General features: G+C 39.3%; 1 protein-coding gene across 1 annotated transcript; it reads left to right on the forward strand.

The window, feature by feature from the left end:
• Nucleotides 1-1686: 1686 nt before the first annotated feature.
• On the forward strand, nucleotides 1687-12670 carry LOC109075449 (synuclein, alpha interacting protein). Its single transcript, XM_042761501.1, has 10 exons — nucleotides 1687-1837; nucleotides 2444-2514; nucleotides 3819-3882; nucleotides 5093-5739; nucleotides 7440-7619; nucleotides 9215-9328; nucleotides 9458-9583; nucleotides 9871-10040; nucleotides 10121-10192; nucleotides 11529-12670. Exons 2-10 carry the CDS (start codon nucleotides 2458-2460, stop codon nucleotides 12286-12288), a joined length of 2190 nt encoding a protein of 729 aa, XP_042617435.1. The 5' UTR covers nucleotides 1687-1837; nucleotides 2444-2457; the 3' UTR covers nucleotides 12289-12670.
• Nucleotides 12671-13603: the final 933 nt, after the last annotated feature.

The raw sequence follows: 13603 nt of genomic DNA on the forward strand, positions 1-13603 counted from the left end.
CCTGACCAGACCTTCTAGTCTAGAATGATAAAAAAAAAAAAAACACACCAACTCTACAGTCGTGGCCAAAAGTTTTGAGAATTACATAAATATTAGTTTTCAAAAAGTTTGCTGCTAAACTGCTTTTAGATCTTTGTTTCAGTTGTTTCTGTGATGTACTGAAATATAATTACAAGCACTTCATATGTTTCAAAAGCTTTTATCGACAATTACATGACATTTATGCAAAGAGTCAGTATTTGCAGTGTTGGCTCTTCTTTTTCAGGACCTCTGCAATTTGACTGGGCATGCTCTCAATCAACTTCTGGACTGATAGCAACCCATTCTTTCATAATAACTTCTTGGAGTTTGTCAGAATTAGTGGGTTTTTGTTTGTCCACCCGCCTCTTGAGGATTGACCACAAGTTCTCAATGGGATTAAGATCTGGGGAGTTTCCAGGCCATGGACCCAAAATTTCAACATTCTGGTCCCCGAGCCACTTAGTTATTACTTTTGCCTTATGGCACGGTTCTCCATCGTGCTGGAAAAATGCATTGTTCTTCACCAAACTGTTGCGTTGGGTTGTTGGAAGAAGTTGCTGTTGGAGGGTGTTTTGGTACCCATTCTTTATTCATGGCTGTGTTTTTGGGCAGAATTGTGAGTGAGCCCCACTCCCTTGGATGAGAAGCAACCCCCACACATGAATGGTGTCAGGATGCTTTACTGTTGGCATGACACAGGACTGATGGTAGCGCTCACCTTTTCTTCTCCGGCAAACAATCGCATCCAGATGCCCCCAAACAATCAGAAAGGGGCTTCATCTGAGAATATGACTTTGCCCCAGTCCTCAGCAGTCCATTCACTATACTTTCTGCAGAAGATCAATCTGTCCCTGATGTTTTTTTTTGGAGATAAGTGGCTTCTTTGCTGCCCTTCTTGACACCAGGCCATCTTCCAAAAGTCTTCGCCTCACTGTTCGTGCAGATGCGCTCACACCTGCCTGCTGCCCATTCCTGAGCAAGCTCTGCACTGGTGGCACTCCGATCCCGCAGCTGAATCCTCTTTAGGAGACGATCCTGGCGCTTGCTGGACTTTCTTGGAAGCCCTGAAGCCTTCTTTACAAGAATTGAACCTCTTTCCTTGAAGTTCTTGATGAACCTATAAATTGTTGATTTAGGTGCAATCTTAGTAGCCACAATATCCTTGCCTGTGAAGCCATTTTTATGCACCGCAATGATGGCTGCACGCGTTTCTTTGCAGATCACCATGGTTAACAATGGAAGTACAATGATTTCGAGCATCACCCTCCTTTTAACATGTCAAGTCTGCCATTCTAACCCAATCAGCCTGACATAATGATCTCCAGCCTTGTGCTCGTCAACATTCTCACCTGAGTTAACAAGATGATTACTGAAATAATCTCAGCAGGTCCTTTAATGACAGCAATGAAATGCAGTGGAAAGGTTTTTTTGGGATTAAGTTAATTTTTCATGGCAAAGAAGGACTATGCAATTCATCTGATCACTCTTCATAACATTCTGGAGTATATGCAAATTGCTATTATAAAAACTTAAGCAGCAACTTTTCCAATTTCCAATATTTATGTAATTCTCAAACTTTTGGCCACGACTGTAGAATGATTCATGATGTGAATGTTTTTCGTTTAGGGTTTGAGTTTGTTTGTGTCTGTCGCCCTCTGCTGGCGCGTGCGTGTGTCTGCGAATGCGCGTCTCTGTGTGTGTGTGCGCGCGCTGAGGACGCTGAAGGAGGCGCGCGCTCGTGTCACATTCTTCAGATGATCCGCTAATCGGCAGAAACACAGACAGACGATCGGCGACAGACAGCAGCGGGCTCGAGGTAACGTTACGACACACACACACAACATCCGACACGAGAGACGCGCGGGAAACCGGAGAAACACGGAGAGAGCACGGGAGATGCTAAAGCTAATGCTAGAAACAAAAGACACAGAGAGAGAGAGAGAGAGAGAGAGAGAGAGAGAGAGAGAGAGAGAGAGAGAGACTATACACACACACAGACAGCTGCATCTCCATCATCTCATGAATATCTATCAGTTTGTTTTGTGTTGGATGTGAAACATGAGCATCGGTGACTCGGTTATTCGTGATTCTGCTCTTATTGACCGATTCATCACTTATTCTGGACGCGAAAAATGATTCATGATTTTTCATCAAAGTATAAATAACTCTGAAACGACTTTATTTTCACCTCTGGTCATCTGCTGGTTAATGTTAACCAGTGGTTAAATAGATACTTGGTTTAATTAACTCACGTTCAGCTCTGATAACCACGCCCACAACCCCACCATCCAATCCCGTGCTGATGTACGAGCTCAAGCCCCGCCCCCGGCACGCGCAGTGACGTCACACGAATGTAGTACATTGATTGATGTTTGACCCTGTAGTGTGTGTGTGTGTGTGTGTGTGTGTGTGTGTGTCTCAGAATGCTGGCTGAAGATGGACGTTCCTGAATACCTGGATCTGGATGAGATTGACTTCACTGATGATTTACCTGTGAGTTTATGATCATGTGTGATGAATCAGCCAAATGCCGTATGGTTCTTCATTCCACGTGATCCACATCAGAACACGGAGTTGAAACATTTTTGATATGAATCTGCTGTCTAGTGTAGGAGTCCACCGTTATGTGTTTTTCAGGGCTGATAGCGATTATTATAGATCAAGTAGACCGATAACCGGTATTTTGAACCGATATGTATGCCTGGTGTAAAAATGAAAATTAATGTCAACACTAAGAATAACAAGGGCTTTGATAAAATTATTTTATCGGCAAATCAGTTTTGAAAATGATACCGATAACCATAAAAAGCTTAATATCGGTGCTGATAATCAGTCGACTCCTGGTGTAATACAGCAAACATTTTAAAAAAGCTGAGCCCATTTGAGCTAAAATATTTACTCCTGAGATTTTGTTAATATTTCAATAAATGATCAGCACTTTCACATGTTCACGGTTCTCTGATGTTGGTTAATGTTCACATGCAGATAAACTAATAAAATATGTCTTCTTTTAAGTGTTTTATTTGGATTCGTTTCTGATTTATTTATTTGAATTTAACATTTTATTATTTAATATTTAGTAATCATTTTATTTTTCATTTAAATTTTAAATTTTTGATTAAATACAAAGTGTTATTTTAAAACGATTTATTTCAACTTTTAATTTGTATTAAGCAATTTTTAGTAAGTATTTTATTTATTTTATTTTTATTTTACACCTATTTATTTAAATGTTACATTTTTATGGTTTAACTATTCGCTGATGTTGGTTAATGGTCACATGACATGCTGCGAAACAAATAAAATATTTCATATTTCTTAAGTTTTTTATTTTTATTTGTTTTTACTTTCATCGATTTAATTATTTTAATTTAATATTACAATTTAATTTTTATTTATAAGGTTTAAATTTTACATTTATTATTTCATTAATTTGTAAATATTAATTTTTTGGGTTTTATTTTGAAATAACTTTTTTCAACATTTCATTTCTATGGTTTAATAATATTCAATTTTTTTTGTTTTATTTTATATTTATATGCTTTTTATTTAAAACTATTTTAAATGTAACTTTTTGTTTTCATTGTATGTAAATGTTTGTATTTTAAAATAGTTTATTTCAACTGTTAATTTTAATGATTTAATTATTAGCTTTCCATCAACTCCTGAAACTCTTCTGAGAAACGCTGCTGTGGTTAAACAGTTTAAAGTATATTAAATGTTAAATATGATTGCATTATGCTGAATAGAGTTCACGTAGATTACAGTTTAACCGTCTGATGTGTGTTCTGTCTCAGTACTCGTCTAAGAGCATTCCTGAGCTGTGCCGAAGACACGATGGAGCGACCGACGACAGACAAGGTACTGAAGGAGCTTCATACACCAGTCATTCACATCTAAACTGGAGTCACAACGGTTCTATTGCCTTCTGTAGAGCTGCTTCAGAACTGAAGCTCAATTAAGAATCTAATTGGTTGAACTTTTCAACACTGACACTGTTATTGAACTCTATTGAATCAACACTAAACTGAATTGAGCTGAATTATGATACTACTGGCTTCTGTAGAACTGCTTTATAGTAAAAAACAAACAAAAAAAAAACGAATTCTGAATTAAAAATCAAATTGAATTTGTTTTAGAATTTGATGAATTTGGCAGTAACACTAATTGAACTGATCTGAATAATGACTCTATTGTCTTCTGTAGAGCTGAAATTGAATTGTTCTCATATTTAATCACTGATTCTGTTCTTACGTTTTGTTTATTACGGTGAAGCTGCTTTGAAACAATCTGTTTTTATTTTAAAATAATTCATTTAAACTTTTTTTACTTTTATGGATTATTTAACTTTTATTGTTTTTATTTTAAACATATTTAAATTGTACCTTTTATTAAATTTTTCTGTAAATGTTTTATTTTGCATATTTTTACAAAATGAATTTATTTCAGTGTTTAGTTTTTATGACATTAGCTCGTGAGACTCGTTTGGGAAACACTGCTTTAGTTAAACAGCTTGATGTGGATATTAAAACTATAAATATGCATTTATAGAATTAGTGATTCTGTTATTTTCTTATTTAATGCTGCGAAGCTGCTGTTTCTTTTGTAAAATTTCTGATTTTAATATTTCTGATTTTATTAATTTTTAGTGTTCTTTATAAATTCCTCTTTTATTTGATTTTAGTAAGTTTTATTTTGATGGTTTGTTTTTATTTTAAAATGATTAATTTATACTTGATTTCAATTTCTTATTTATTGCTGCGAAGCTGCTTAGTAACAATTTATTTTTTTAATAAATTTTTACTATTTAATTTTAAGTGTTTTTTTCTTTTTAATTTAATTTTAGACAGTGTTTTATTGTGTATGTTTGTTTTTATTTCAAAATGATTTAATTTAGGATTTCATTATTATTGTAGAAACAGTCTGTGCTGTATAGAGCACTATAGAAATAATTTATTAATAATTTTTTTATAATAATTTAGAGTACTCGCATACCTTGGTGTGTTCCCATCAGTGTTTAAAGAGTCTGTAAGAAGTTCATATCACGACGGTTGGCTCTCGTGTGTTTCAGCTCCGTGCATCAACTGGGCTCGTAGCGCGGCATCACACGGCGGAGCGGGAATCAAGCCCACGGGCATCGCTGATGTCTACAGTAAGTTCCGGCCGGTCAAGCGCGTGTCTCCACTCAAACACCAGCCGCAGGAGTCGGAGCCGGAGGCCGAGGGGAAGAGCGGCGAGCAGAGCGCCGAGGCCAGCAAAGACAAGAGCAGAGGCCTGCCGATGAACGGAGCTGTGTTCGGAGAGCTGGAGCACTACGACCTGGACATGGACGAGATCCTGGACGTGCCGTACATCAAGTCCAGTCAGCAGACGGCCACCCTGCCGCGAGAGAAGAGGAGCGGCGGCGGTAAAGCATCAACGCTCACACACTCCGAGAGCCTGAGCCGCGGGACACAGTTCTGTGTGCTCTCGCCCGTCAGCTGGCCCCACATGAGGAAGTCCAAGTCTGTGGATCAGGACTATCTCAGGGCACAGAGCGCTCACGGATCAGAGCCGGACCTCGACAAAGCCGACGGCGGCCCGGACGCGTTCCCTCTTCAGCCGGCCAAAGGCCCGAAGCAGGACAAGCCCTGGAGAACGTTTGGAGAAGCTGACGAAGAAGCCAAGAAGACGCAGAACATCCTGAACATCGTGAGAGAAGGACAGATCTCGCTGCTGGTGAGAGCATCTCCTCCGACATTCATTCACTTTCAGATTTATATATGATGTGTCTTCTCAAGGTTGGTTTAGAAGGTTAGCCGTTTTTTGCACCAATATCATCCTCATTTTCACACACTCAATTTGAAGAGGCGTGTCCCTCGCAGAAACGGAAGTGTGATTGGCTGACTTCACACTGTAGCCCCGCCTCCTTTACATGAAGACGAAATGCAAACCACGCAACCATTTGCAACATAAACATTATTATTATCTGTATACAGACTACTGTGAACAAGTTGTCTTAAAAGACGACGACAGCTACACATTGTGTAAAGGGTTAATAATAGTGTGAACTATAATAAAATACTTTGAACGGAGTTGTTCAGAACCTCCTTGACGACGCGTGTTAAAGAGACCAAGAGTAGAAAACAATCACTTTTGACCAAAAAATTTACATTTTGAAATTTAAAAAATCACTTGCTTTGTTGGAACGGAATGAAATTTGGTGACTTTAATGGGATTTGGTTTGTGAACACACAAAAAATTGAGGGCATGATTGGAAAAGGCTGGTGGTTTAAAAAAAAAAAAAAAAAAGGTAAAAAATGACCACCAAAGGAATGAAAGGAAAAATGTGAAAAAACAGCAAAAAAAAAATTTGTGTACAATCTACAAATCATCCGTGATGCAGAAAGAAAAGTGCACAGCTAGTCTTTGTTTTAACCTGAAATACTGCAGTGATGGAAAATTAATTTTAAAAAAATTAGAAAAAAAATTGCATTCTTTTCAACGGGAAAAAATGGTTCATAGTTATTGCATGAATATTAATTAGTATTAATAAAATTCTCTCTAAATACAAAAAGCAAAAATGTTTTTAAACAAAAAAATATTACACTGTTTTTCAAAAAAAAAAAAAAAAAAAAAAAATTCAAGTAGGGATGCACGATACTATCGATATCCAATATGCTGATATTTTTCAAATCATTTTGGCCAATAGCCGATACGATATATATCTCCCACCAAGTCTCTCCTGGAAATCATAAACAAATAATTTTTTACATTTTGGTTAGTTTTGAGCAAAAAACCATTTGTTAGAACTAATAAACATTATGAAAGCCTTCAAAATAACTAAAATAAAATCAATCTCTGCTTTTTTTTTTGTTTTTTTTCCCCGGACAGATGTAATTCACATCTTAACATTTCAATTGTGGATTTAACATTAATAGATGGTCTAAAGCAACAATAACTAAAAAATTGTTTAGAGCTCTTTGTATTTAAGTTTTCATAAACCGTTTGAAAAAATATGACATTAATGAATAAATCTGTGTATATAAAATAATTTCCAAGTGTCATGTCTGTGATTTTTATTCATGTAAGCTATAGTTCTGATCTTTAAATCTAAACAGACTCGTGATTTTATGACATCGATTACTGCTTTATTTATTCAGAAACACAAGCATATTAATGATATTTGTGTATTTTACTTACTTGTATTTTATGACACTAGGCCAACAGTTCTGATAATATTGTGCATCCCTAATTTCAAGGCTTCGGTCACTTCGTGAAGGTGTCAGGTGTGACCCGAAAGTGAAGGGGCTCTGAGGGTTAAACTGACAGGTTTGATTTGAGTTCTGAATCTCAGTGTGTTTGTATTGTAGAGTGACCTCTCATATGTGTAAATATCAAGAGCGGTTTCGTGATGTGATCTAACCGTCTGTCTGCAGCCTCACTTAGCGGCAGAGAACCTGGAGCGCATCCGAGACGAGGACGGGAACAACCTGCTGCACGTGTCTGCGGCTCAGGGTCACGCCGACTGCCTGCAGCACCTCACCTCGCTGCTGGGCGAGGACTGTCTGAACGAACGCAACACGCAGCAGCTGACGCCCGCCGGCCTCGCCGTCAGGGTAACACACACTCACACTGTCCGCATGCTAGTCCATGGCTAGTAGGTGCAAAGAATGCTTTTTGAGCATGTGTGCGTGCATGCATGCATAAATAAATAAATCATAGAAATGTAAAACTAAAATAAATAAATAGGACTGCACAGTTAATCAAAATAAAATTGAAAGCACAATATGGTTTAGTGCAATTCTCAAAAGACTGGAAGCAGAAGCCAGATTTGTAACAAGAAGCATTTATAAACCTGTTGTCAATTAAACACAGACTTTAAGGTCTGCCTGCAATTTAATAAATAAATAAATAAAATAAAATCTTGAGGGTTCATCATGTGAAAGTGAAGAAATTAGGACCTCACTATTGTAACTTGTAGTAGAAAATACAGTTATTATTATAATTATCAAACATCTGTAATGAATCATTACAATAGTCATTTATTTCTGTCTTCATTTCTTTTCTGGAGTTAATAGTAATAATATAAAAACAATCATTTTATTATTATTATATCGCAGTTCACATCACAATATCTAACAAAATAGTCAGAATAAACAAAATAAATTCAAAATAGTCAAAATAAATTCAAATGATTCAGTGGGGGTGGGGGGGTGATTAAAGGCCTTCTGAAGCGACGCAATGTGTTTCTGTAAGAAAAACCCCAGAGCCGTCTGGTGTACTTTTATGGATGGGTGCAATTTTTTGGACTTCAATTTTTGGGCTACCATCCACTCCCATTATAAAGCTTGGATTAGCCTGGACATTATTTAATATAACTCTGATTGCATTTGTCTGAAAGAAGAAAGTCATGTACACCTAGGATGGCTTGAGGGTGAGAAATCATGGGGTCTTTTTCATTTTTGGGTGAAATATCCCTTTAACTGAGATCAGAGAATCGTGAACATGCAAATGTGTCCTTAAATTATAGAAATATTAACTGAATATCTTCAAGTAAAGATTCCAGCTTACAGGGATTCAGCGGATGGAAAACGTCTGGGAATCCCTGATCTAGTGAACTACTAAACATCCACACAATAAACAAGCAAGTTTGTTTCCAGGAGAACAGAACGGAAACACTGATGACATCATCCTGCACTCGTGGGCGTTTAAAAGTGAAAAAGTGACGTGACATTCAGCCAAGTATGGTGACCCATACTCAGAATTCGTGCTCTGCATTTAACCCATCCGAAGTGCACGCACACAGAGCAGTGAACACACACACACACTGTGAACACACACCCGGAGCAGTGGGGCAGCCATTTTTTTTTTTTTTTATGCTGCGGCGCCCGGGGAGCAGTTGGGGGTTCGATGCCTTGCTCAAGGGCACCTAAGTCATGGTAAAGGTGGAGAGAGAACTGTACATGCACTCCCCCCCACCCACAATTCCTGCCGGCCCGAGACTCGAACTCACAACCCTTCGATTGGGAGTCCGACTCTCTAACCATTAGGCCACGACTTCCCACGACTTCCCACGTAGGCCACGACTTCCCACGACTTCTTTACAGGAGTTTGACCAATCAGATGATCTGTAGGATGAGAATGTTGCTCTCTGACCTGTGAGTAGAAAATCATGTTTGTAACTGTCCTGTGTGTGTGTGTGTGTGTGTAGAACGGTCATCTGGAGTGTGTGCGCTGGATGGTGAGTGAAACCGAAGCCATCGCTGAGCTCAGCTGCACTCGTGAGCATCCCAGTCTCATTCACTACGCCGCGAGACACGGACAGGTGAGCGACACACACACACACACACACACACACACACACACACACACACACACACACACACACACACACACACACACACAGACGATCCCCCGATCATGTGACTGACCGCCGCACATGCATGTGTTACAGGAGCGCGTGCTGCTGTGGCTGCTGCAGTTCATGCAGGAACAGGCCATATCTCTGGACGAGGCGGATCAGAACGGGAACACGGCGGTGCATGTGGCGGCTCAGTTCGGACACCTCAGCTGCGTTCAGGTGCCACTCTGTCTGTTTTGTCTGGGAAGCGGAGAGAGAGAGAGACAGGAAGCAGCTCTCCCTCCCATTTCCTGTTGCTCTGCCATGCTGAGAGACGCAGGATTGTTCTGTTCTCTTACACACAGAAAGAAAAACACTGGCTCTCATTCACTGACCACACGACACACACATCACAAACAGCTTCTGTACTAAACATTATTGGTGTTCATGTGATAAATATATGAACATGTTCACAGAAGGGTTAAACGGACTGGTTGTAATGGTAACATCACGTCTCTGTCGTTCAGACTCTGGTGGAGTATGGCTCGAACGTGACGGTGCAGAACCAGCAGGGTGAGCGTGCGTCCCAGAATGCCGAGCGGCAGGGTCACAGCACCTGCTCCAGGTACCTGGTGGTGGTGGAGACCTGCATGTCGCTGGCGTCGCAGGTGGTCAAGCTGACCAAACAGCTGCAGGAGTAAGAGTCTTCTTCAGCTGATCGGTGTTTGACTGGTGCGAGCGCTGACTGACCTGAGCCTGTGTTTCTGACTCTGACAGACAGTCGACGGCTCGAGTCGCTCTACAGAACCAGCTTCAGCTGCTCCAGACCCACAGACCGCCGTCACCCAGGTCTGATCATCAGACGCTTCCTCATGTCCCTGAGTAATGCCTGACAGACAGCAGGAGGGGGAAATATGGATGTATGAATCAAAGTAGGGCTGTACGTTTAATCAGATGGCAATATGGCAGTGTCTGTGAATGTTCAACTGCAGATAGATTGGGATCTAAATCCGTGTGTGTCTCTGAGAGTCACTTCAACAGCATTACATCATTTCAGAAAACTATGGTCAGATACACACAGAAACTCCGAGATTTTCACAACAATCCGGCAAAATAAAAGTTTTACTTGAAGAAATTATGACAGACATACTGTATATTACTATTGCACAGTAGAATGTACTTAGTAACAACTAAAGTGTTAATATTAATAATATTAATGCAACTTAATAAAACACACAGAAACTCAAAGGTCTTCATAACAACCCCCCAAAATAAAAGTTCAGTTTAAATTGAAGAAATTAAAAAATGTAAAAAAATTTAAAAACGTTTTTTCAATTTAATTTGATTGCATTTTACAAGATTAATAAAATTTTTATAAATATATATGATTTTTTTTTTTTTTAATAAAACACATTAGATAGGGCACTTTTGTTGTTAACATATTAATAACTCAGAATAAATTAAAAAACTAATTAGACATACTTTTTGATGAAAATTTCATTAAAACATTTCTAGAAAAATTTAAACCGAAAACAATTTCTGAAAAATAAAACACATTTCATAGGGCACTGTTATTGTTAAAAATATTAATAAATTAAGAACTTTTATGAATTCAGTTGATTTGATGTCCTTTTTTATTATTAAAATTAGCCATTAAAATGGAATGCAAAAAATAAATAAATTAAAAAACACAAAATTAGGAGAAAATAAAACATATTTCATAAAGAACCATTATTGCTAAAATTTTAATGAGTTGAACTGGTTAGACATTCTTTTACATTTAAAAAAAACAGCAAAATTACAACAGAAAACAGAATTTGGGGAAAATAAAACATTTTATGCAGCACTGTTGTTGTTGTTAAAATTGTAATAAATTATTAAATCGTTAAACCTTCATGAATTGAATTAATTAGACATCATTTCAGTTACTAAAATTTAATGAAACCACTAAAAAATTACAATAGAAAATGTGGAATTTGGTAAAAAATAGAACACATTTCATAAGGTACTATGATTTTTGAAAATCTGAATAAATTATTAAATTTTAAAGGTTTACTATTTCAGTTAATTAGGCATCTTTTTCAGTTATTAAAATTGAATGAAACCACTAAACGAAGCCCAGCATCAGGAGTGTTTCCTCTGCAGATGTGTGTGTCTCACAGACGTCTCTCTCCGTCTCGTGCAGCTCATGGCCTGAGATGACGCTCACGGCTGAAGTGTCTTCTGAGAGCATCCAGAGAGACATGGACTCGGACAGCGTCCACACGCTGCTGGGAAAAGAGCCGGCTGCCAGAGACAGGCAGACGGATGGAGAGGCGGAGCCAGGGGCGGGGCCTGGAGCCGGACCAATGAGACGGCTGGGGCCGGGCGAGAGGCGGGAGCTCAAGCTGGCGCGTCTGAAGCAGATCATGCAGCGTTCGCTCAGCGAATCAGACGGTGACGCGGCATATCCTGCGGACGAGTCCAAGCAGCCCCGACCCGAGCGGCCCACGCAGCTGTCCATCCCAGAGCCCCACGACCACAAGCTAAAGTTCTCCTTCGCTCACAGGACTTCCAAATCCGTGGACGTTTACAACCCGTCTCCGTCGTCAGACCAGAGCGACCCCGAAACCAAGACCGAGGTGACGGGAGAGCTCCCCGACGGACAGAAGGTCACCACGAGTCCCAAAAGCGCCCTGAAGTCGCCGTCCTCTCGCAGAAAGACCTCTCAGAACCTCAAACTGAGAGTCACGTTTGACGAGCCGCCACGTAAAGACGGACCCGCACCCGACGCCAAAGTCCAACCTGGAAAAGACAAGCCGGAGTCGAGCAGACGAGCGTTCGGGACGCTCCGCTCTTTAATGGAAACCCTCAGCGGGAACCAGAACAGCAACAACAACAACAACGCTGCGAAACACACCGGGACGCCTGGAAAGAAGAGCAAAAGCAAGACGAGCGCTGTTTAAATCAGCAGGAATTAACATTACACAACAATGATCTGCAGAAGAAACTGGTGCGAATCCAGACTGTTTAGAAACCTTGAAACTTGATTACATCAGTCTTTCTCACACTAGGTGCTTAACACACTTTCTTACATGCCAGTTTTCAAATATTCGTTTGGCAATACTGTGATTTTTCTACAGGCCTAATAATCAAAAACAGGCAGAGAACGACGGCTGTATAACGAATGAACGAACGTTTAATAAATACGTTTATATGTCTTCTGTATTGTTTTGAGTTAAAGTATGGATTTATAATTTAACTGTTATGTTTGAATGCAAGAAACATTATATTATTGGAATCATTGTAACGACATTTGGAGATTAAAATAAAGACGTTTTCAGCTGATCTGATGCTATCAAATGAGGACAGAATCGTTCTGTTGATGAACCAGGAAAATATTCGACAGGGTTTCTTTAAAAAATATTCATCCTTCCACAAATAAAGGCCTAAAAAGATCTTAAACTGGAACAGAAAGTCTTCAGTTTAATCTCAGATGCAGTCTTTGTTTTCCATTTCAAGTATAAACATCATTAACTGAAAAGAGATTTGCTTGAGATGCAAAATGATGATAAGAAGAACAAAATGAAGCAAGTTTATGATTAAAACAAGAACAAGTATCTGTCAGTGGGGAATTAAATCCTGTTTTCCCTTTGAAGTTGATTTATAGCTTACTGACAGATATTTGTTCTTGTTTTAATCATAAACTTGCTTCATTTTGATCAGTTTACCAGAAAACAAGACGTCTTGTCATTTTTGTATTAAACAGAAACCCTGTTATTATTATTTACACACACATCCGTCATGCATTAGAGCACGTTTTACTCTGATGCATAAAGAGGATCGAAGCAAATCATGGAATATTTCCTCAAATCTGGAGTGCTGAACTCTGAACCAGGTTTTATGCTCGTGAGAGGAGAATACAGTATTTGATTGCAGGAGCTGATATGTGTTTGTGAAGTAGAGCTGGTTTACAGGCGGCAGAAGCGGTGCTCGGCTCTGAAACAGCAGCTTTAATTGGAACCGGATGAGAGAGAGACAGACACGCACACACACACACACACACAGAGAGAGAGAGACAGGCACACACACACACACACACACACACACACACACACACAGAGAGAGAGAGACAGACACACACACACACACACACACACAGAGAGGGACACACACACACACACACACACACAGACAGACAGAGAGACAGGCACACACACACACACACACACACACACACACACAGAGAGACAGGCACACACACACACACACACACACAGA

The sequence above is a fragment of the Cyprinus carpio genome, chromosome A8 (assembly GCF_018340385.1).
Source record: "Cyprinus carpio isolate SPL01 chromosome A8, ASM1834038v1, whole genome shotgun sequence".
NCBI lineage: Eukaryota > Metazoa > Chordata > Actinopteri > Cypriniformes > Cyprinidae > Cyprinus > Cyprinus carpio.

Coding starts and splice junctions, on each gene's coding strand:
- LOC109075449 (XM_042761501.1), top strand. CDS start 2,458: ATGGACGTTCCTGAATACCTGGATCTGGATGAGATTGACTTCACTGAT. Junction 2,515..3,818: donor ACTTCACTGATGATTTACCT/GTGAGTTTATGA, acceptor GTTCTGTCTCAG/TACTCGTCTAAGAGCATTCC. Junction 10,041..10,120: donor CTGACCAAACAGCTGCAGGA/GTAAGAGTCTTC, acceptor TGACTCTGACAG/ACAGTCGACGGCTCGAGTCG.